Genomic DNA, 25,850 nt, shown 5'->3' with positions numbered 1-25,850 from the left:
CATGCACTCCCATGGAAGAGTGGCAAAGGTGCCCAGGACAGCTGTCTCTAAGGACAACCTCCTCAAAGCACAAAAGCAGTGCATTCTGACATGTGGAAAGTCATACAGAAGGTTAGCATGGATTAAAAGGGAACACACTGAAGGTGAAGAAGTTAGGGATGGGTTACCTGGGCGAAAAAAAGAGATTACTTGAGAATGAAGGAGTGGGATTAAAAACCTGGAGAGGCCATGGAATTTCCATTTTTGGAAATATTCAGAACTTGACTAGATACAATGATGAGCAACATCATTCAAGCTGATGCTGTTTTGTGTGCAGTTGGACTACATTACCTACACAGGCTTCTTCTAACTTAAACCACTCTAACACTCTGTATTATTGCTGAAAATCATTCACCTAAGGAAGTCTTTCTGTAAAGATTGCACTGTCCAAGTTCTCTTACACAATTCAAAATCCTTATCACTGCCAGAAGGAAGTGAATAAATTACTAAGAAGTATTATAAACGCGAAAGGCTATTTGGAAGGAGCAGCAAGAGAGAAATTTGCCTAGGATAAGGAGGGGTAAAGGAACATTTTAGCAAACATTATAGATGTAGAAAGTTTTTCTAAATTGTTTTCAATTAATAGAAGTTTTTCTAAAGTGTTTTTTTTCCTAAAGAAGAAGTTTTTCTATTATAGAATTTTATCTAAAAATGTTTTCTATTAATAATTACTTTAAAGTCATGTTTTTACTCAAAAAAAAAAGTCCTTATTTCTTAAATCCCAACACAAAATGTTTATTTCACAGCAAAAATAATAAAAAAAAATAATTACCTACAATACATCAAGATGTGGTATTGCCACTACATATTATTTACTGAGAAGCTGTTTTGACAGGCTAAAAATTAAAAAATATCCTTGTAACAACTTTTAAAGGAATTATTTCTATTAATACCAAAAAAAAACACATTTGTTTTTAAAAATTCTCATTTAAAAAATTTCAAAGTACTTTATTAAGTCTACATTTCTGATAGGTTTCAAACTCTCTAATTTCTTCTGTAAAGTTACAAATCAGTAAGAGAAAGATGGTCTCAATGTAAATATTGTTTTTGAACTTCAGATCTTTTAATCCAAATCACTGAAGTGACTGAAAATTGTAATTTTTGCTCATGGAAAATGAATACATTACCTCAAATCAGTTATAACACCTGTGCTTTTACTCATCACACACAAAATTTGTCAGGAAATTCTGACAAAATTTTTGGATAATTTCAGAAAATAAGTACTAAACAAATAAGCAAGGTGCAAACTAAAAATGTTTTTCTATTATGGAGGTGATTACTGATAAGGACTAAATCATATTGCTACAGCTCTATAATGAAACTCTGTCTGCAATGTCTGGCACATTAAGTGAAAACTTTTCCACCTATCACTAAACAATCTTTGAGAGCAAGTTTCTTTGGAAACACAGCCTCTGTAAACTACAAATCTCCACCAATTTTTAGAAGAAAAAAGTTTGAGACTATCAGCTTTTTTTTTAACTGGAAACACACAATTTGACATAGTACCTTTGCAAAAGCTGCTGCAGTCATCTGAACTCGTCCCTCATCAGAGGCGTAGATTTTGAGATCATGTCGGTAAGTGCTATGTAATCTAAGTAAACCACATCCAGGAAATCCAGCATAATCTCCTACCAAACAAACAGATTGCTCAAATTCTCATTTTACACTTTATTATCCTCAAAAGGGATCTATGCCATTCAACACTTTTTTGTTTTTCCTGTTTTCTTTTTACCTTGTCCACCTGGATACATACACCTGAAAGCCCTTCCAAGCTCCTCTGCTTGAACCCTGCCTGCAGGGGTCAGTTCTCCTCCCCATTTTAGAACCAGAAGCAGGGATGGCTCATTTCTTCTATTATCTAATTGTACACAAAGAGAGGAGTTTAGTAGCAAAGTATATTATAATTCCATTTTTTTTTCATATAAACAAAAATACTGTGACTACAAAGGGCTGCAGTAAATGACCTCTTCTGCATTAGGAACCTTTAATAGTTTTCTAACATTAAAATAATACTGAACTAGAGGACTAAACAGGTACTTAAACAGTAAAACCTAAAGTAGTTAAATTAGACAGAAAACATTAGTGAATAAATATTAAATAAGAAATCTGAAACAAATATGAAATCAAGTCAGAAAATTAGAACAGATTGGTTGTTAAATGATGAGAGTTATTGCAGTCAACGAATACAGATCGAGGACCAGAAAACGCTTAGAAACATTTTAAAGTCATCAGTAAACGATGAGTGGGAATTCCCCATCTTTCCCCCCAAGATACCATGTTTGATGAATTACTGAACCTTCTTAACCCCTGCTTTCCTGACACAGAAAAACAATGTTGGAATACAAATTTAACGCATTAATTTGTGTGCAATTCAGTAGATTAAGAGACTGGTAAGTGTTTACCATCAATAAAAACATCCATTTAAATCAACATATTGATTCTTAACATCAAGACATACTATAACACTAGTCATTTACTATGTAAATACACATGATATTAAGTTAACATTCATAGAAGTAATACTACACCTTCCTCTTCACTGGAAGTCTTTGGGCAACCATGAGGAAGATATGTTAACTGAACTTTGCGATTTATGCCTGAAAAATGCCCATACCTGAAGAAGGAACAAGAAGTGAGAGAGGAAAACAAACAAACAAACAACCAAACAACATCTAAAATATTTTCTTGTACAAATCTACATCTACCATGCTCCTGTAAACAGGATATCATAAAACCACACTGGTCATTGATTTAAGCGTTTAACCACCTTTTAGCAAAGCAGTCTTAAAACAAACTGTATTCAACAAGCACAGAATGACTACAGAAATATCAAGCACTCTGTGATGAAACACTTCCAAATACAATACTTGTTCTCACCACTTTGAACATAAAACTGAAACAAAAAACACAATGCCTATGCATTTGCAGGTTGCATAAATAGTTTATCTGTTTAATTGTTTTTCAGATTCATAAATACATGGGCTACCAGTATCTAGAATCTGATCTGGCAATGCAGATGGCCACTGCTTTACTAGCCAAGGAAGTTCTCAAACAGAACTCAGTATCTTCATAAATTTCAAGAACAACTGTATTTGCCCCAATTTCTAAAAAAATTCTGCTACCATTTAGAGTTCTGAGATCCCAACTCCTTATCAATCCTTGAAGACTTTTTTACTTCTGTTAAATATTTCAGACTTCATATACAAAATCATATACGGAATCCTCCAAGTTTGCTATAAGGAGACAGTACACACAGTGAAAGCTGCTACAGGTTCTAGACTTCACACAACTGCTAAGAGGTAGACACTATACCCAGGTACTTATGCAAAAAAAAATAAAATTTGAGAGCACAGAAACTAGTCCTTTCATGTAGGTAGTACACTGAGACACTAGGAAGATTGATAAACTGATTGTTTAATCAATTCCATTAAAAATTCCATTAAAAATACAAGGAGAAAACGGGAGCTCTGGTCTCCCTCAAGATGTCTGGTCTCCTAATCCATGACATTCTTTCTTGTCCTTTCATGACATCCCAAGTGCTTCAATTAATATATCATAACATATTTGATAACCATTGCAAATGAAGAAGTAACTGTCAAACAAGACAAACAGCAACACACATAGCATTTTGCAAATTAGACACTTACATTTCTAACACAGTTTTCAGCTGTTCAAGCTTTGCTTTACTTTCTTCAATTTCAGAATCATTGTTTTGCCCAAGTTCTACAAGGAGTTGCCTTGCTATGTCAAGCACTTCCTAAAGAAAGCAAATACAGAACTAACTTAAAATAAATAATTTTCTAGTTATAAAACACCAAAGCAAGAAAATAAAGACATACTTACCTGCAACTGTTTTGGTTTTTTCAGTTTTAGTTTTCCAGATTTATATCCATCACATTTTTCAAAGAGATCAAAAAATCTTTAGGAGAAAGAATATTGATTAAAAAACACAATGAGTTAAAATATTACTTGAACAAGTGGCTTTTAAATTAAAGCAGCCTGAAATTAACAACTTTATTTGAAAAGCATGTTAAAATCTGAAGTCCAGAGCTCAAGTCAACCTTTATTCGAAACCCATTTCTCAAGAATATCTTCAACATAGTAGAGAAAGTTGAGTACAAAACATTTTCTTATTCACTTACTAATTGATAAGAAGGGAAGAAATTCTATGTGTCAAATGACATAATATTGGAATATAGAGCTACATGTATTCTTAGCCTTCAAGAATAATCCTCAACAGAAGCATATGATATAAAAAATGAGCAGTAGTACACCTTTTCTGCAAGTATCCGTGAACACGACTCTACTCCCAACACAAATAAGTGCGTTTTATTGAATCTGCACTTTATGAATGCTAATTTAAATTATCAACCAGAAATACACAGTAATAAAACTTTTACAAAAGACAAAAAGGTGGTGCAGTAAGATGACAGCTGACTGGAGAACAGTAAGATAAAAAGAAGGCCAGAATTCATAGTCAAATGGTGAAATAGAAATATTCTATTCTGATTATGAATAAGGACATTTATAGAGATAAATGCACTTTCATTAAAATCACACAGGAGTGTTTACAAGGCACATAATGTGATGAAGAAAGTCTGCACAACTCGTTTGGCAGTCTTGTTAGGAAGAGATGCATGATTGTTAATTAGCTGGAAAGACATCAGTTACATTAAAAGAGAAAAAAGTGAACAACAAATAACTCATGATGCAATTTCTGCTTAAATTCATTGCTTGCACACCCCAAAGAAATGAGCTTTACTCTAAATTCAAACTCTTTTTTTAAAAATCAAAATTCAACTTACTTCTGATGTTTTACTTCCATTTTCATTTTTTGTTTTGGTGTTCGGTCCCCATGACGTATTACGGCAATAACACATCTAAGCTCCATCCTAAAATTTTAAAGGAGTTATATTTCACAATTCTATATGTGAGGAGTTTTTATTTATTATTAAAACCATCATGAATCAAAACAAAATTGTCATTATCTTGCATAACTACAGGAGTGACAGAAGGATATGCAAGAATATAAGGTTAACTGAAAATGACGTGAAGTATAAAATTTAAATATTGATTTTAAGACTTGAGTAACTACTTGGGTAATATTTATTTTAAGTAGTTTTTAAAATGATTTTGACGTTCATTAAATGAGAGAGCATGTTTATTAGAAGCGCATATTAAGTTGGTGCTGGAACAATGATTAGCAGTGAAGGAGGCTATGCACAGAAGACGCTACACTTGAAAATCTGCTGTTCTATACTCAGCTTGACTAAGGATCAGAAACTCTGATTGCTGGCATAGCAATTGTGATTTCTTCCTTGTTTTCATCACACAAAACAAGCGTTCATAGGCCAAAGTGGGAAAACCTTGTGAAGAGAAAAAAAAATTCACACAAAAGTTACATTAGGGTTTTACACAATTCAGGCATAGCTACTATTCTCTTACATTGTTCCAGAGGTGGTTGGCACAATAGGGATGTCTTCTGCTTCCAAAGGAATTGACCATGGTATCTGAAACTGGGGAGCAAGTTCTCTCATTATGATATTTCTAAAAAGGGGTTAAAAAGAAAACAACACTAAGTTTAAAGAAAAGCTTGTAAATGTAAACAAGATCCAAAACAAATATATTTACTTTCCTAGATGTGGTTTTAGAGTACTATCAACCATAAGTCTCTAAATACATATTTTTCTTTTAGTTCTATTTAAAAAAAAATAAATCACTGAAGAATGTAAAGCTACTATAACTGCTATAGAGACAACACTAACCTAACAGCCCAGGATACCTCAGAAACTTCAGTCTTTCAACTCCAATTCCTAGAAGAATTCCTTGGACATGACTTGGTCTGGTTCATTTAAATATTCAGATATCTGGCTATTATCTAAAAAGTACCTGAAAATCAGAAAGCCATTCTAACCCAAGAGTTACTAGTAGCTTTAGTGGTAATTTCATTTCTCAAAAATTCACTGGTAAAACTGGAAAAACCTATAAAGATGATAACTACAAAATGGTAACACAGCTTATAGAAGGTTATTAAATCTTGATAATGTTCTATTGCCCAAGTATTCTGTCAAAATATAGTGAACCTCAAACTGATATCTACATTAAAAAGCAGTAACACCACAAGAAAAAAGTGCACCTTGAACTAGCATAATCTGAGATTTATTTTAAAAAGTGAGGAAAAAAATCTGCCATTTACTTCTCACTGTATCATATTACAATTCCCTGCATGAACAAGGAAAAAACTCTAAGATAACTTCTTTTTTTTCAGAGAATTCAACATCTATAGCAACTTGAAATTGTTACACTTTCTTTCGCTCCCAGTGCAACACATAAATGCTTCTCTCCTTTAAAAATGTCTCAAATACCTTTAGAACTTTAAGCCTGCTTTTGAAATACTTAGCTTCCAGGGTTTGCGAAACACCCAGACTCAGGTGTTTCGGATGATTTTAGAAATAAGGAATTAATTGAGGGCTTATTTAGAGATTTATTAAATATTTTACTTATTTAATTTAACATTTAATTTTAAATAATTATTTAGGAATAAGGAGTAAGTAGTACATAGGCTATAGTTACATACAATAGGCAAAACTCCTGAAGTAAATCAATAAACTCTTACCCCAGGATCTTAGCACAATCATCATAATATTTCATGGAGTTTTTCACAAAACTGAAGCCATTCACATCACAGACATATGACTGTCCATTAGCACGCAGTAAATCAAAGCCACAAACTGTTTGCTGTTTTTAAGGAAAAAAAAATTCAAGTCATTGATCATCTTTCTTAGGTTTTAATATTCTGAATACATTTTAATATGTTATTCACCTAGAAGCATGCCAAAAATAATATTGATTTTTCTAAGGATATGTAGGAAGGCTAAAGTCGAGAGTATAAATTTAATAAGTAGGAAGATGTTTGCATATCATGAGTGAACCTAACATGGAACTCGCTGTCGTGGTTTAACCCAGTTGGCAGCTAAACACCACGCCCTCTCTGGGACGGGGAAGAGAAATGGAAAGTGAAGCCCGTGAGTTGAGATAAAGACAGTTTAATAAGACAGTAAAATAATAATAATAATAATAATAATAACAACAACAACAACAACAATAATAATAACAACAGTAATAATAATACAATGATTATAATAGTACTACTACTAATAATGTGTACAAACAAGTGATGCACAGTGCAATTGCTCACCACCTGCTGACCGATGCCCAGCCTAACCCCGAGCAGTCTGGCCCCCTCCCCCGGCTAGCCACCCCTATATATTGTTTAGCATGACATCAGATGGTATGGAATACCCCTTTGGCTAGTTTGGGTCACCTGTCCTGGGTCTGTCCCCTCCCAGCTCTTACTGCACCCCCAGCCTGCCTGTTGGCAGGACAGAGCAAGAAGCTGAGATGTCCTTGGCTTGGTATAAGCACTGCTATGCAACAATTAAAACATCGGGGTGTTATCAGCACTCTCCTCATCCCAAGCCAAAACACAGCATTCCACCAGCTACTAGGAAGAAAATCAACTCTGTTCTAACTGAAACCAGGACACTCACAAAAGATATGAGAAATAAAATCTGTTATTTTTGTCAAGTTCACATATGTACTATACTAATTTCAAGACCTACAGCTTAGATAACAATGGCAAATTCCCCTTCTGACTACAGACCTTCCCGCTATGCGCTGTTTTTATGGATTGCACACAAGAAATAATAATGTATCAATGAAAATATTATTGTCCAAATTTGAATTTGACAGGATAGTTTTGATACAGACACAGTACTGACACTGTAAGTACAGGATGTTAAACGGTATTTCAACAGAGCTCAAAGCCTTTTTGCAAGGTGACAGCTGTTCACACACCCTCCAGAGTACTGTCATAGTTACATGTTATGACAAAGACTGAAAGACCACCTTTTAATAAGAAGGCTGAAGTGAGAGTAAGAGACTGAATGAATGATGTTTTAACAAAATAAACTTAAAATTACTCAAAAATAGAACATATCAAACACTTAAAGAAAAACTATGTCAATGCCAAGTTAGCATTTATTTGGACCCAGTGTAAACACTAGGTAAATAAGAGTTACAAAAATTTGACTAGTGAAGTTGCTTTTCCCTAATTAGAAACATTAACAAAATGTGGGACCATATTATGCATAGAACAGATACAATGTGAACTAGCAAAGCACAAGAGTAACGTGAGGAAATACACACAAAGCTCATGCAACATAAGTAGCCCTCCAAACTTGTTAATGCATTAAAAGAATTCTTATACACAAAAAAAAACATGAATGTGGAAGTTCAACTTCTCACCTTCTGCACAAAGTCTACAATATACCCTATTATGGATGCAGAGCCTACAATACATGTATCACCACTGACTCTGCACATTTAAAGTCTACATAAGTTTCAAGTAGTAAACAATTAATTAGCACTAAATGTTTGATCAGATAGGAAAGTAATCGGCTTACCTTAAAGGCAAGGCATACTTTCCAAGCAATTAACTTCTCTCTTGCGTTGAGGATGACTGGATACCTCACTTCTTTTCCTTCACTATCTCGTTCTACCTTGCCATCCAGAGCTGGAGATTTCCGGGCTTCAGCATGAGCGTAGTCTGGACCTACCGTGTACACCTTCATTGAAAAACAGAAATTTTTGATTTATTGTAATTAAGTTACACTACTGCATGTATCCATGCATCTTGCTAAATTTATCTCATATGTGATAATCACTGCAATCACACTGTTGCTGCTTGAGTAGGGGGTTGGACCAGATGACCTTCAGAGGTTCCTTCCAACCTTAGCCATTCTGTGATTCTGTGAAGACACTAGCAGCTGTCATCACTAATAATTTTGCTCTCAAGTACCTTCCTCAACAGCATAGCATTCACTGAGCATCTGTTATTTACTGACCTCCTAGGATGAAGCTGAAGCACAAGTGAAGAAAATAAACCATCACATTTGAAGAGTAAAAATGAATTCCATAATTATGGCAATACAGAGGCAAAGAAGAACATTTTCCTCTCCAAAACATCTGTGGGACTTTGAGAGCAGATTAATTCAAGGATGATTTGAGTTTAGATGATTGTGGAAACCTGGCTACAGGACTAAGTGATTCTCTTTATTAAAAAATATTTTCATATTTTAGGCAAGACTGAACAAAGCAGTATTATTCCCAGTTTTAGCATTACAAGACAGGTGTTTTCAAGAATGAGCGCGCTAACTACTGTTACAATTTTAATGCTCACTGCAAGCAAGTACTGGGTCCTGTACTAGAACAGACTTGTCAACAGCTCTCAGTAAATGGGACAGTCACGTGACTTGAAAACAAGACTGTTCTGTTTCAGTTGAGTTTTTTGTTGGTTTTTTTTTGGTCAAAGCTTATGATAGCAAATACTGCTGAGCATTATAACTGATTTTGAACAGAACTGAAGAAAACTGTTATAAGAACTCTCATACTATCTTGACCATTCTTAGTTCTTATGAAATAGAATAATGCCTGGTTTAATCAAAGAAACTACACTAGCTGTGACTTTCCTCTTGCATGAAGGCTAGAAATCTACACTGACATACCTGTTCCATGCACCTTTGATGATTTGGGATTGTAAAGTGATATTGAAAGTATGCTAGACATGGCTAGTCTGTAGTGGGTTTTCACTTCTCTTTAAATTTAAGGGGGCATCTGCAGGCTTCCTTAGATAGCTTTCAGATGCAGTTGTGCAGGACATCATTTGAAAAAGAGAAGGTAACAAATATGTCTTAGATAACTATTCTGAGACATGGCTTATTATCAACATACTCTACAATCTGAATATACAGAGTGTTTAAGTCCACAGATGCTGTTTGATGTCTGCAGTATAATAATAGTCAAAACAGTCCCCGCCCCTCAAGTCATATGCATCTCTTCAGGTTGCTAGAAACTTTTATTTTTAAAAACACATTGCAGAAGTCTCTTACACAGAATTCTGTAAACCCAGATTAACCTCCTGCACAGTGTTGCACCATATGAAGAATATATCTCATGAAAGTAGAAAAGATTAAAAAAAGAATTGGGGGAATTTGCTTGTATCTCCAAGTGGAAGAAGTTGACTGCAATTGATAAAAAGGCCTCTTTGGCCTAAGACTGGATTAGATCTTACACTCTAACTTCCACTATTTGTCTAAATATGTTGATCTCACGCATACGAGAAAGTATTTGTTTTACATGCTCAGTGATGATCTTAAAATAGCCTGAATTAACACAAAGCAAGCAATCTCCATAGATTTTCAATATCCATAGATAACGTTTATTCTGTTAGTGCTTCCTATTCTATCACTCTTTTATGGTGCCTAATCTTTGTATCTGTTCAGAAAATAAATGAACAAAAGAGTAAAAAAAAATTACAGGTGAGATCAATGCATTACTTTATATAATTTTAGTAAGTTACTTTTTATAAATTAGAGGATTTCCTTATTTGGTAAAAATATATTTCAGCTACAAATTTATTATTATTTTTACATATTCAGACAAAAAATCTAGGTAACATCTATTGGTTTACACTGGGAAGTATATACTGTTCTAACATTAACACAAAAAGCAAAGACAATGTGCCGGGTAATAAGCTTACTGCACTTGATTCTAACAACGTATGCTAAACTTCTCTACATCACAACTACTGTGTTTAGCTAGAAAAAAATGACATTCTTTTCTTATGAACTGTATTAACACTTTATTAAAATTAATCCTCAACATGATGATATACTTTCATCTTTAAAACTGACAAAATCTTGAAGCACTTGATTGTTCTATATATAAATCAGAACACGCCGTTGTCATACCTTCACATCAGTGCCATCTGTAGGCATAAATTCCTCATAAATATAGGAGCCTGTTTTTCTCACACTGCTTTCAGGGGAATAAACACTGCTTCGGCTGCCAATCTGAAATGAATATTTTTCTATTAATAAACTCATATGCTACTACTTGAGAAACAGTAAAAAGCCTTAAAATACCATACCTCTATTGATAAAACATTTCCTGTAACAAACAAAGCAAGTAGATTTTGATCATTCCCAATGCACTGACAGTGTATGCTTCTTTTATCCTTAAGAATTGGCAATTGCTGACAATCTACTGAATGGAGCATTCATTCTTAAAGTTTTCCTTAAATATACTCCTCTGATCTGCCACTACTCTTACGCAGGCAGGTCATGACAAAACAAGTCTATAGGCCAGGAGAGAACTGCTCTGCAATTCTGTTGGACATCTACAGCTTAAAAAAGAACAACAAAAGGGGGGGGGAGGGTCTATATTTTTGCTTTCACGTTCTACATGAATTAAGTTTATCTTTTATGTAGTCATTAAAATACAACTAAGCATAGAGTCACTCAGCAAGATGCAATTTCTGTAGTCTTAGCATACTATCCTCACCTTTCGAAAAAGCCTTTGGCTTCCACCCCCAGCAGATGTTGGATAATAAATGTAAACATTGTGGTCCTCAGCACTAACTGGCTTTTCTACAAAAGGCTTTTGGAAAATTTCCCCATTCACTTCCACATGATCTTCGCCTTCAATCAAGTTGCATTCTGAAGAAACAATGCAAACAACAGATGTAATAATATTTTCATGGAACTAAATTATTAGAGATTTGGAGTAATTTTGGAGGTTGAAATAAAAAGACTACTATGAATCTTTGGTTCACTGATTCGTTATTGATGCACGAAGAATTAATCATAATTTGTTGAATGTCTGCTGTATCAAATCTATATTGTGTTACATTACTAATGTGTTCCAGGCTTTCTGCAAACTTCTGCATCGGACAGGAAAATGTCTCCTGCAGAACTTGAATATGATGTATTTTTTGAAAATGATTTTAAGACAGGGGGTAGGGCTACGAGTTGGGCTTACTTAGCAAGGTTTTGGTAGCAAGGTGAGGCTGTGGGGGTGACCTCTACAAGAAGAGCCCAGCAGCTGGCTCATGTTAGATCAGCACCAGCTCTAGTCAGCTCCAAAAGGGACCTGCCACTGGCCAGAGCTGAATCAACAAGTAACACTGGTTGCACCTCTGTGAAAGCTGATTTAAGAAAGAAAAACTGCTGTGCAACAGCAGCTGGGAAAGAGGAGTGAGTAAACATGAGAGAACCAGCCCAGTAGACCCCAAGATGAGTGAGAAGGAGGGCAAGAGGTGCTTAAGGCACAGAGCAGAGGTTCCCCTGTGGCCTGTGCAGGGAGAGGCTGGAGCAGGCTATCCCCTGCAGTCCACGGGTCCCCCATGGAGCAGATTTCCACGCTGCAGCCCCCCCATAGGTGGAGGAGCCCCCAGTGGAGCAGGTGGATGTGGCCTGGAGGAGGCTGCGGCCCATGGAGAGCCCCCGCAGGAGCAGGCCCCGGGCCGGAGCTGCAGCCCGTGGAAAGGAGCCCACGCAGGAGCAGGGGGTATGGGAGGAGCTGCCCCCACCTGTGGGGGACCTGTGCTGGAGCAGTTTGCTCCTGGGGAATGGATGGACCCTGTGGTACAGAGCCGTGTGGGAGCAGTGCTTGAAGAGCTGCTGCCTGTGGGCAGCCCCTGCAGGCTTACTTTGGGAAGGACCCCACATGGAGCAGGGGCAGAGAGTGACCATGAGGCAGTGGCAAAGACAAAGCATCAGTGGCTGACTGCAGCCCCCTGTGCCGCCTGGGGTAGGAGGTAGAAGAGGGTGGATGGGAAGGTGTTTTTGGTTTGCTTTTAGTTTCTCATTGCTCTGGTCTGCTTGTGATAGGCAATAAATTATATTAATCTCCATGTCCATAGTTTGTTTTGCCTGTGCCTGTATTTGACAAGTGATCTCCCCATACTTATGTCAAATCATGAGCCTCTTTTACATCATATTTTCTCTGCCTATTCTTACAAGGAGAAGGAGTGAGAAAGCAGCATGGTGGATCTTGGCTGCACATCAGCGTGAAAACACAACATGCTGTTTGTCTCTTTCTGCAGTGACCTTCTTTGAAACATCAGAGGTAGGGTAGTTGGACAGTGAACACTGTGTGGTATCAAGTGCAATACTAGTTTTAATAGGCTAAAAACTGTCTCAGTGTCTGACTGAAGCACCTTTCACAGATGACTAAGATCTTTGAAACGAGGGTTTGGGAATCCTTCCACATGTGGGTGTCTGCATGCAACAGCCTTGACTTTTGCAGCACAAGTCCTTTTCCCCCATGATTAAGCAGAGATTTTCATCAAAATTTCTCAATCCCTTAAAAGTTACACCATGGGAATGCCTCAGTTGTCTCTATTGTTAATTTGTTAAGTTTATATCTTGACCTGTTATTGTAATCTCTACTTTTGCTGGAAGTCTTCCTTTTATGAGAAAAAGCTCCTGAATTTGTTTTCAAGTGCAGAAAAACAAAAAAAAAAAACAAAAAACAACACATTGCAATTGATATTCTGAGCAGATTATCTGCAGATCTACCTAGACTACATTCCTTCTATATGGTTGTTTGTACTTTATATGGATTCATCAAAGGAAATTCCTGATTTAGCATTCTGATCTCCTTCTATGATAAGGTGACCTGCTCGGTAGATGAAGGGAAGGCAAGAGATGTAATCCTTCTAGATTTCGTCCCTCACAGCATCCTTCTGGACAAGTTGTTCACGTGATGCTGGCCGATGAACTGGCTCAGTGGTAGAGCTCAGCAGGTTGTAGTGAATGGAACCTGGGTGACTGCAGGTCACCAGAGGTGTTCTCTATGGCTCAGTTTTAGGGCCTGTCCTATTTAACATTTTTATCAACAACATAAGATGCAGGAGTAGAATGTATCCTCATTAAGTTTGCTGATGACATGAAAATGGGAGATGCTGCTTAGTCCCTGGAGAGACAGAAGGCCTTGAAGAGGGTTCTTAGACGGGAGCTCTGCATGATTAGCAAAGGCATGAAGTTCAATAAAGGAACAAGCCAGGTTACACACAGGTACAGACTGGGCGATGAGTGGCTGGAGTGCATCTCAGCAGAAAGGCACCTGGGGGTGCTTGCAACGACAGGCTTAACATAGACCAGAAGCATGCTCTGGCAGCCAAGAGAAAAAAAATGTATTGTGGGGTATAGTATACACAGCATTGCCAGCTGGCTGAAAGAGGTGATGCTCCCACTACATTTAGTATTGGTGCAGCCTCAGCTTGAATACTGTGCACAGTTCTGGACTTCAAAATATGAAAAGGATGTTGAGATCTTTGAAATCAAACAGAGGAGGGCAACAAATGTGGTAAAAGGGCTGGAAGGCATGTCCAATGAGAAGAGGACAAGGACACTTGGGTTGTCTAGTCTGGAGAAAAGGAGGCCAAGAGGTGACCTCATGTCTCTCTGCAATTTCCTGAGAAAGGGAAGTGGAGAGGGAGGTGCCAGTCACTGCTCCCTGGGAACCAAAGACAGGCGCATGGGAGCAACACAAAACTGAGCCAGGGGGTTCAGACTGGACATTATGAAAAATATATTTACTGTAAGGATGGTCAAACACTGAAACAGGCCTTCTAGAGAGGTGATTGGTATCCCTGTTGGTCAGTGTTCAAGAGGCATTTGGACAAAGCTGTCAATAAAATGCTTTAGCAGTTGAAGTTTAGCCTTGAAGTGGTCAGGCAGTTGGACTAGATGATCTATTCTAGTAAGGGAAAGATTCAACAGCCTGAGTTGCTTCTGCCAACATCACTTTCCTGAAAAGTGAAATTACTGCTCATTGTAGTAACGTAAGTTCATGAATGCTGCTCTCCTTGGTGACATATTTGTGTCTCAGTGTGAGTTTGAAGGCCCTCATGTTCTAGTTGGTCTATACAGGCTCTGAGAGGACTGTGAGCCCAGAATTCAGAACCATGCTTCTCAGATGCATACTTGTACAACTTTTGGCAGGGACGGAGGTAATATTCTTCATGGAAGCTCATATGAGGCTACGTTTTGGATTTCTATTCAAAATCAAAACAACATTGCTAAGACATACATGTTTGAGATACTGCTGAACAGTGTTTGCACAGTGCTAAGGCCTTTTTGGTATCTCACGATACCCTGTCAGCAAGTAGGAGTTAACCCACAACAAACTTAACTAAATACCAGATGAGAAACCAACCCCTGAGCCAATGAGTATTAATTCTGTAGGAAGTGAAATTCAGCTTTCTGCTATGTATCTACTGCTTTCCAGTGGAAACAGAGACATCAATGGTTAATATTTTTGTCATCAGTTTTTTTTTTTTGTTTTTTTTTTGTTTTTTTTTTTTTTTTTTTTTTTTACCTTGTGGGTTGTTTGGATCACGGTTCAGAACTGCATAACGAGGAAGTAAAATGCCTTCAGCTTTAAGAATACCATACACTTCCCTCCTAGAAGAACAAAAGTTCCATAGTAAGACAGCAAATCCTGATACGATTTGTATTTTACAGTACACAAGTAAGAAAGGAGGAAAAATTATATATTTTCCTACAAAAAATACAACATAAGATTACACATATTATTATACATTAACATGCATGTTCTCTACTTATGAATATAATATTTTAAAGCTCACTGACACAGTGGTACCTTTGCAGTGCCTTCATCTGTATCAACAAAAGTGTCATTTGCTATATCAATTCTGTCCTCTCCTCTCTGGTAGGGTAAAAACAATTGGGCAGAACAATTTTCTTGTTAAATGATTTTAACAGTGAAGAAGGACTGCAAAAGTTTATACTTGACAGAAACTAAAGGAATCCAAAATAGCAAGTCTGAACACTGTTCAGAGGCTCCAATGCTTATGTATTTTGTTCATTATTGTTAATATTTGCTACACGATTGCAGCCACACAAAAAAAATCACTTTGAATTACCACATGATCTTTGGATACCAGCAACACCCAGAAGTTTCCACTGAACAGAAAAAATAACCCTTAAGTAAGCTACATGAATTCTACAGTTATGGAAAGCCATGTGATTGCTATACATACCTCTGCTATACTTATTTTCTAGAGCTTAAGCTCTTATTTGCTAGCTGTTATAGAAATGTATTACCCAATTACTACTTCAGTACATCTTCAGAGCTATCAATATAAAATCAGTAAAATGAAAAACACACCTAAACACATACCACAGAAAAATATTAAAACATTAATAAAACAAAGTTCACTGTCATTTTATTTAGACTACTGTACAATAAATTGGAACTGCTGCTATGCAATGCTAACAGATCCTCACTGTCTGGCTGAAAAGTAATTTGCTCTTTCAAAGTAGTTAATCATTACTTACCTGTCTTGTATTTGATACTGCATATTCAAGTCATTGATTATGAATGGATTCCTGAGTTTTGCATAGGCAACTGCTTTGTCCAGTGGAAATCCTAAAATGTTTGTTTAAAGAAAAATAAATTAAAACTGTAAGACACAACATCAGTAAGCAGTTTGGAATGTTCTTTTTCAAACTTTAGATACAAACAGCCATGGCTTAAGTGAGAGGATGTTCCCTCCCTCTCCTACAGACACATAACATCTGCTTAAGACAATCTTAAAACTGTAGCTTGATTTCAGTGTACGTTGCCAAAAGCAGTGGTCATCTCCTGTTCCATCTCCACACTCTACATTCCCTCCACTTCCTTAGAGTCAGAACTAAGGTTTCTATCATTTCTGCCTGAAAATATGTTTTTTAACTTTAGTCCTGTCACTGAACAGTCCCACAAAACCCCCCTAGATGTTAGAGATACACAAACACATGGCAAGAGATCCAACAGTCCCATTAGGAAAGGAGCATGACTTCACAGTTATTGGACCAAGTAAGCATTAGTTCAACGCTTACCATTTCTACTGGCTCCACAAATATTTGCCAATGGAGTAGTTATTTTAAATACCATGTGAGACAGGACTTTCTCAAGCTATTAAAACAGTATCATTTTAAAAGCTTGTATTTTTAAAGTCAGTTGTATTACATTAAACGAGACAAAGGAATAGCTTCCTAGGACAATCCAATGAAACAAAAAGCAAGGCAGAAAAAAAATTTTAATAAACACTCAAATTGGAGAAAGTATTTAGATGTCAAAATATTTGTGGTATTATTAAAAGATTTACCTTTAGAATGAAAAGAAATGAGACAGTCACATAAAGGCCAGTTTTCTACTGGCTCATTCAAAATTACATCCTCTTCAAATATTACAACAGTTATGTACTTAAACATGGAGAGGCGTTCAAGAATTTCTTTCATTGGTTTGGATTTAGATTTCTTAGCCATTGAACATATCCCAACTGCAATTTGTCTTTCTGGTGGCTGAAGAGGGGGGGAAAAACAATTATTTTAAATCTTCTCAGAATGTAATAGGTGTTTTATCAGCATAATATCACAGCAGACATTTTCTGTTAAAATTAGTTTGCTAACTCGAATTCAGTTTCAGTCAGGTAAATATCTAGCAGGCACCAAATTGCAGCATGCCACTGCACTTATGAAATTAAACTGTTTAACAGCACTACACTACTTTTTGTGAGTATTGTATCAGGAGCAAATACACAGAAGAAAAATTAAAGTCATAAGTGTCTGAAATCTTGCTTATGACTTTCTGTGAAATTAATCAGCAATTAATTTTTAAACTGTATAATTTTTCAAAATCTAGTAATCACAAGGCTTCTTACCTTGTTACCTAATATTAGAAGTGAATTACACTAAGAAAAACTAGCCAAACAAAATATTACTCTAGATTTCTGAGTGAAACTGTCTATGCACAAAATACGTTTTCTTGTGTATGGTCTATATTTTCTTTTATATAATGAGCCTTTACAAATTTTATTTCCCACTAAACAGTCATTTCCTTGCATTTAAATTTCCTAGACACTAGCAGTCAGTTAAAATATAACATAATTCCCTAAAGTGGAATGTTGCAGTGTAAAAAGAAAAAATACTACCAAAAAAAAGGTATGAGATGGTAACTCATACACGATAACATTAGGAGTTTGTCAAAAGAAATGGTAATACAATCCATTACACTCTGCAAATATATTAAACTAAATTATAACGTAAGATTAATTTAGCATGCACATGCACTTTCTATACACCAAGGTAAAGAATAAGAATAAAAACATGTTGGATCTTAATGAAAACAACAGTAAGATGAAAGAAGAAATGTGATTTTCAGTTTGAACAGACTCTTCAAGGGTAACTCTACAGCAATTGACAACATACACAAAATAAAAACTGTCCATCTATTTTTGCTATGAATTATACAAATAAAAATAACAAAGGCTTAGGCTATCAAGTTCAGTCCCAGAACCAAATCAAGCCTGCAGAGCTTGGCTGCCCTGAAACTCTGTATTAAGGTACAGCACATCCACTTCCAAACCCAAGGTAGACCTATTTTTCAAGTTTGCTGCAATTCTAAACATAACCAATAGATCATTGTCTGGATATGAACAGGTGTTTTTTTTAATTTCAGAACACCATTTCAATATAACACTTTTCTGATTCAACATCACTTCAAAATAAAATAATGCTAGAGAACATACAATATAGTACATGCATGCCCCTACAGTACATACAGAATCATATTCTTCTTCCTCTTCTTCCCCATGGTCATAAAAGTGTTCATAGTCCGTAGATCTGGCTGAATCCAACAATTCTTCTCCATCTTCTCCACCCACGAAGAATCTAGGAGGATCATTCTCTGTTGCGCTAACAGACATGATTACAAGATCTACAGAGAATTATGTAGAGACTGCAGCCACTTTGGCAGCTGAGATATTGGGCATGTTTCCCAGTGAGCTGGGAGCACAGAAGTCCCGTACTTGTTGATACTGCTTGAGCAGTGCTGCCACTGTGATGACGTTTGCCAGACACTGTTTAACTGGTATCACCTGCTCATTACTGCTTTGTGCTGTTGCTCCAAGAGACCCACAATTGGCTACTGCTTCCCTGAGATGACAGAACAGTTTTTTAACCTACAAAAAATATTAAAAAAATAATAAGCATCAACAAGAAACAAAAAAAACAAAACCCACACTAGAGACAGGCACATAAAAATAGAAAATGCATTTGAACATCTATATACCTCTGAGAAAAGCATCAGAAATAAAGCAGTACAGAGTACACAGTACTTATATATGTATGTTTAGTGCAAGGATAATACTTTCAAGGTATTTTCAAATGACTGACTCACATTTTAAAACGAGACAATATAACTCAGGAAAGTAAAACCGTCAAACACATTTTTTCTACCTTAAGAACAGTAAAGTACAGCCCATATATTTTATACAACAGATGAAAGAAAAAAGTCTCCAGTATTTCTGCTACTTAGCTCCCATTCCTGTCATCAGCTGATCTTCCCCAACATTTTCTGATCAAATGTGTAATAGCAAGCAGATGAAAATGCTAATGAAAAATATGAAGCCACCATTAGAACTATTCTTAAACGTAATCCTATTCTTCCAAAAACAAAGTGACCCTTCGGTTTGAAAGCAGAACGTTATGCGCCAACTTGATGTTATGTGCTTATTTATTTGCAACAAAGTGTTGCTTTATTTTCACATGGAAAAATTAATATTTACAGAGGTATATACTACCACTGCCTTCTATCAAAAGTACCTCAACGCAGTAATGTACCAGTGAAATGAGCACACACTGTACCCTTTTAACCAGTCATGTGAAAATAAGATTTTGGCCAAGTAAGTTGGCTGCAGAAACAAAGACTTAGCACTCAGCCTTCTGTCATATTAATTAGTAATTGTTCTTGCTGTATGTTGTCCATGGCTTTATACCATTAATTACAATCCATTACAATTATTTAGAAAGTTAATAAGCAGTTAGTTGTTCGGAAGATCATCTGATCAAGTGCTTTAGGTTAAGTTGTCTATTAGTCAGGTCATTACGTAAGTGCCATTCAAAAACGATGCCTCAGCAGAACTCAATTTGACTTTAAATATCCACCAAAATGACTGTTCTATGAACCAAGTGAAGCAATAGTAAATTTCCAACTGTGATCAGCCATTCAGCTTCCTCAGAAAGAGGGTGGTAAATGGAGCAAAAGTTACATAGAAAGGATCTGTCATAAGTCAGAGAGCAATAGGTTAAGCATTGGTAAACAATACAGTTGCCTCTGTCTCTGAGGCTGAGGTCTGAGCAACAGACACACATGGATCCAGGAGTGACAACAGGCAATTAAAAACCCCTGTATCAAACATATTTCTTACACATCTGTTCTTCTCCAGTTTCATTAATAAAGTTACTTTCCCATATCATATAAAATTACAGCCATTTGTCCTTCAAGCAACAAGAGCATAATGAAACTTCAAACACCTAATTCACCTTACTCCCAAGAGAGTTAGAAATTAGATTTTATGAGAAATCAATTCTGTTTACAAAAGTGTGAATAAAGCAAGTTTTCCAGGTCCTATTTCTAGCAAGCTTCAGAAAGGTGAAGGTTACTTTGCCAACATATACTGGCAACTAATACAAATTTAGAAATTGTATTAAAGATTAAAAAAAAAATAATAAAAAAAAAAAGGTAGTGTGAAAAAGAAGTTTAACAGTTCTCTTGGAACAGCTTCTTCTGCTCCTCTCTCCCTACCCAAAGTCTACAAACATACATCTTAAGAACTTTTTAAAACTTAAGGTTTCCTTAAAAAGAAAGAAAATCAACCCCTTGAAGGAGATAAAGAGAAGGTCATCTAAAGGATTTGTGTTTTTTTTAAGCTTTCTTTTCCCTACATATTCATATAGTGCACTCTGTGACAACAGTAGAGGTTGTGGAGTTAAGCAATTGATGACTAGTTACTTCATGAGAACTCCCAGTAGTAGTTGAATCTTTAATTGGACATGATTACTTCTCAGAGCAAGTTGTTAAGAAACCATACAACTAAAGACTGAAAGAAAAGCACATCTGTGTCTACAAATCACAAAAAAAGATAAACTGACATGTTTAACTCCCTTACAAACCTATCTGAAATTTACTGGTTTTCTACCTTCCTAACTCAGAGTCTGGAGAGCGTTCTTGTTGGTGGTGGTAAGTAAACTCATTAAGCGGAGCTTTGCTTGTGAAAAACAGACTTTGGAAAATCACCTACTCTGCTTGAAGTTAATACATTATTTCCTGCAAGGTTAATCACGTTGTTCACCCCTTTTGAAGGCAGTCTGGTCTCTATTCCACTAGTGTCTTTTAACAAGTAGCTTGCAAAGCACAAGCCTATCTCAACATTAGAGCTATGTGTCATATATGTCACTCTTGAGCCAGTTTACAGGACTTCCAAGATACTAGTTTGAAGTAGAGAACTCTTTGTCATCACATAGTTTTCAACTGCAAACTCCTCCAGTTGTCATGGAGGAATGTACACTCAGCATTATTGCTGATATATATATCAGCAATATATATATATATATCAGTCTATATATATTATATAGACTGTTCACAGTATCCACTTATAAACCTAGAGGAAAGGTGACACAACTGCGAATTTGAAACACAGATTCTTACATCAACTTTGGAATAGATGTCTGTCTACTCCAGACCCATGTGATATGCAACTTGGTAAAATACATTAGGAAGGTATATGACACCATGAAACCTGGCAGAGCTCCAGCTGCTTTTTTGGATTTTTCAGGATTAGAGAGACAATGCAGGCAGGCATTTTACGCATAGCCACTCAAATGCCAGCTCAAAATACAAATTACTTCTCAGCTGAACCAATACAGGATGAAGGATAGGATGCAATTCACTCTCTCCTATGGAGAGAAAATAAGTGGAAGTACTGCAGATGGAGTGAAAGAAATCTTGTGATTGATTGCTGCACTAGCTGTGCAGGTAGATAAGTTACTTGATCGTCATTTCCTAGTATTGCTACTGGGTCCCAGGGTTTCCAGACAATTTGTAAAAATACAACCAAAGACATAGGATCAAGAAAAGATACTGACACACTTACAAATTACTGCATGGAATCATTGAATTACATATAAATTGGCATTCTAATTGCTGGTGGTTACTAGCTTATCTTCCACATAGCAGATGCTGCAAGCTACTGTCATTAGCATAAATTTGAGTCAGGATATAAATGAATATATTATTTATTTTCAGAATAAATGCTTTCAGAAATAGGAATTAAAGCTCTTTCCCTCCAAGTGTTTTTCTGCAGTAAAACCAAAGGAATCCACTTCTTTCTTGTGGCATGTGAAATAACAAGAGTCCAAGAAATAGACATGGAAAGAGAAATCTGAGATTAAGAGGCTGTGACTACAGTAAATAATTTACAGAAGTCTCCCAAAACTTCTACAGTAACCTGAGGTCAAAAAGGCAGTTATCACTACATGGTAACTAGATGACAGCTGGATTAAAACATGTTTCTCAAGTTGTTTATCAAAGAGAAACAGCAAACTGCAGAGTACAGAGATGCAGAGTTCTCTCCTGAAACACAGTCACAACTCCCTCAGGAGGACTGTTAGCGAGATGCTTCAGCACTGTTGGGAGAAACTCCTACCACTGTTTACTAAGGAGGCCCCAATCTTGATGCCGCTGGCAGTAGGGATGATTCTTTTCAGCTACTATTTTCCAGTATTAATGTGTCCTGGTTTTGGCCAGGACTGGGTTAATTTTCATCCTACTAGCTGGTATGGTGCTGTGTTTTGGATTTAGGATGAGAATAATACTGGTAACATATCAATGTTTTAGTTGCTGCTGAGCAGTGCCTGCACAGAGCCAGACTGTTTCCTGCTTCTGGTGCTGCCCTGCCAGCGAGGAGGCTGGGGGTGCACCAGGAGCTGGGAGGGGACACAGCCAGGACAGCGGACCCACACCGACCACAGGGATGTCCCATGCCATAAGGCACTGTCCAGTAGCAGCAGTGCAAGAGCAGAGATGCTCTGTGCTAGATCCTCTCCTACCTGGTGCATGAGCATATATGTAAGTCTCAGACAGTGAAGACTAGATGATTACATGGATGCCCTAAACAGAGAAGATTGCAATCTAAGCAACACAAAATGCTAGACTTCCTCTTGGAATACATGCTGACACATTCCTAGAGAGATTAAAGCAAGAGAATTCAGGCAATGATCTCCTCCTGTGCAATGACCTTTCCAGGTAAAATTAATTAGACTGTGTTGCCTTTCAACCTCAGCTGTTACACAAGGGTTTTCTTTTACAATTCACAGATTGAAAATCTGTTATTTTTGAAAAACTCAATTAAACTGAGTGTTGTTTCTTAAGAGGACTTTCAACTAAATGTACAACCAGTTCATTCTGCCACTGTTAAAGCTTCTTATTCATGAAGACTGCACGAGATATTGTGGGAAGAAAAAAAAAAAAACAAAAACTAACCACACACTCAAAACCTAAAAACACCATACCAAAGAATAAGAAAACAGTAAATTTGCTTATTTTAAATTCTCACCTTAAAATAAATTAATCTTAGGTTTTACCTGGCTAGCTAGGTAGCATTAAAATAGTACACTGCAAAGGAGAAGTAACTCTGAGTTTTACTACTATTAGTATCACTTACTAATAAAAGGTATATAAGAACATTCAAATTAGATGAAGTGATACACAGCCAAATTTAACATTAACATACAAATAGGACTGTATTTGAACCACACATTTTGACAGCCACTAGGCACTCAAAATCTAGCGTTCACTCCAGTAGCACGCTATATTCTTTTTCCTGACAGAACAGTTCCACAGCTTCCACAGCTATATTCCAACACAGGAATTCAAGAACAAAAAGTAATCTGTTAACACTTAGTAAGGACATTTCCACAAAGAGTTTTCCTGTCCCCACTGCTACATGTTTCAACAGCTCAGGAATCCAGCCCTGGTATTTCCATATTTACTTAGACCATAAAGATTAGCATTCCAGTAACTGTCAGCAACAAATCAGCTCAGCATAGCAGCAGTGGTGTGAACAGGCATGCACAAGGGGCTCAAAGTTTTAACAGCTATGTTATGAATACTTATAAAAACATACTCAACTCCTGTAAAACTGAAGGCAAAGCATTTCACCAGATTTTCTTTTGTGCAGTGACCACTACCAGAAGAACAAACACTGCCTCTACTGCACTCTAATGGAAGTAATGGAACAAAAACAGCGTAAGAAACATTTCTCATCCGTTATCTCACAGAAAAAAAAAAAAAGAACAAAAAACAAAAACCACATCATACACTAAGTAGCTATACATTTCTAAATCAGGAAACTCTGTAGAAAACTACTTTTGGAAACATAACAAAACAACTACAAAAGACTTTGCAACATTTGTATGTTCACATTCAACTGTAAAAGCAGTGTAACTGTTGCTCATCTGTTACAGCATTCTATACATGAAACATACAAACATACACAAAACAAGTCCTTTCCTTGGCCTGCCCCCTACACTGCTCTTTTTAACAATTCAGCTCTTACTGCTGTAGGCATATTCAAACCACTAGGAGACAAATACCAGTTCCTTCCAATTCAAATTAAGCGGTGAAAATATGACTGTTTTAATAGCAATTTTTCAGGTTGTCTCAGAAAGATGTTAGTTATATCAGCTCTAACAGGAAGATGTCAAAAAAGCTGCTATAACTAACATTTTCCTTACCTCCACAAATAACAGCAAAAACGATTGCCTCACTACCGCTAAAAGACATCTGATCTGTTTTGTAACTCCAATTCTGCAACCCAATTTAAGGTGCAAACAAACCACATAAAGAAGGTTTGTTCGTTGGGTTGTCGGTGGCGTATGAAGTACATGCAGGAGGGAGCAGAAGAGACACAGAAAGGACAAATTGACAGAGTTTGAAAACTGGGAGCTAACAGCATACTCACGTATGCGACTGTCAAGTGTAAGGACACGAGTGCTCCAAAATCAGACAGACAGACGTGACACTATGAGAGTTACACAACAGAGAAGCCGAGGAGTAGTCTGCATTTGTTGCTTTTAGTAAGCCACTCGGCTGTACCCAAAAGCCTACCACAGCTCCCACACTGTCAGATGAAAAGCCATGGCCTATGTTAAAGACAACTGCAAACAGGCCAAATTCCTTCCGTTTACAGGAATGCCACCAGTATTTTGTACACTGTTCCAAAACCATTCTCATGTAGTACTTCACGTATTACTCAACCAGAAAAATTAACAGCTCCCTTTCCACAACTGAGACTGACCAATCTTTCAGTTTCACTTCACTGCTCTACTAAGACCTGAAGAAGCATTCTGAAGAACCAACAAGAGCCAGAAGTCTTCCTTGACAGTTATTTGCTCCAAATGTTTTCCCTGGCCTGTTAATTATTTCACTGTTACCTGCACTCCATCTTCAGCTCTTAAGTGCACAGGTGCTTTTACCCACACTTTTTTTTTCCTGCTTGGTAACCACCAAGACATTTTTCTGATAAACCCCTTGAAACCACTGAGACAGGAGGGAACAGAAACAGTGTTTGCCCTGCTCCACTCAAATGCTCTGACCATTAGGCTGTCATAATCCAACTGCATGTTCCCGATTCACCAACAGTTTTCTTTAAAGCTGTAGGTTTCTTCTAACAAGAGAGAGCTCCCTGCTCCAGGTTCCAAGTGGAAAGTACCTACTGTGCCAAAACTTAACAGAGTGATGCCTATGCTCCAGACCAACAGGAGTTCACCTTACTGGCATTTACTACCAGAAATAACTGTGGCTGGTGCTACTTGCAGAGGGGCTTATATTTCTTGAAATAACATAGTTGGACTAGCCAATGAACCACAGTTGCCCAAATCTGCCAGATACATGGATGTTTTTACCCAAGAACCGTACTACCTACATGCTTGTGCCTAAAGTGGGGTTTCAACCTGACCCTCCGTATCACCGCAGCATAGCCCTGCCAACTAAAACTTCACAGCTGCTCACAACCATATGAACCAGGATTCTGTTAAAAAGCCAGCTTACAGGCAGCA

At 36.8% G+C, this 25,850-nt stretch overlaps 1 protein-coding gene across 14 annotated transcripts in view; it reads right to left on the bottom strand.

The window, feature by feature from the left end:
* Positions 1-25,850, bottom strand: part of PPIP5K2 (diphosphoinositol pentakisphosphate kinase 2) — a 51,494-nt gene that overhangs the window by 24,129 nt on the left and 1,515 nt on the right. For 13 of the 14 annotated variants that reach the window (XM_068667160.1, XM_068667157.1, XM_068667158.1 and 10 more), the window contains exons 2-16: positions 18,515-18,913; positions 17,060-17,255; positions 16,248-16,338; positions 15,265-15,350; positions 11,443-11,597; positions 10,851-10,952; positions 8,505-8,666; positions 6,656-6,777; positions 5,485-5,586; positions 4,845-4,931; positions 3,883-3,958; positions 3,687-3,796; positions 2,568-2,653; positions 1,772-1,897; positions 1,546-1,667 (exon numbers count right to left, since the gene is read on the bottom strand). In XM_068667160.1, the coding sequence (XP_068523261.1) occupies positions 1,546-1,667; positions 1,772-1,897; positions 2,568-2,653; positions 3,687-3,796; positions 3,883-3,958; positions 4,845-4,931; positions 5,485-5,586; positions 6,656-6,777; positions 8,505-8,666; positions 10,851-10,952; positions 11,443-11,597; positions 15,265-15,350; positions 16,248-16,338; positions 17,060-17,255; positions 18,515-18,658 (1,767 nt within the window). In that variant the 5' untranslated portion in view covers positions 18,659-18,913. Of the gene's footprint in view, positions 1-1,545; positions 1,668-1,771; positions 1,898-2,567; positions 2,654-3,686; positions 3,797-3,882; positions 3,959-4,844; positions 4,932-5,484; positions 5,587-6,655; positions 6,778-8,504; positions 8,667-10,850; positions 10,953-11,442; positions 11,598-15,264; positions 15,351-16,247; positions 16,339-17,059; positions 17,256-18,514; positions 18,914-25,850 lie in introns of those variants that run through there. The other variant, XM_068667170.1, reaches the window with a different exon arrangement.

Source organism: Anas acuta, chromosome Z (genome assembly GCF_963932015.1).
Source record: "Anas acuta chromosome Z, bAnaAcu1.1, whole genome shotgun sequence".
Taxonomy (NCBI): domain Eukaryota; kingdom Metazoa; phylum Chordata; class Aves; order Anseriformes; family Anatidae; genus Anas; species Anas acuta.
This window is presented reverse-complemented; position numbering and strand designations above follow the sequence as displayed.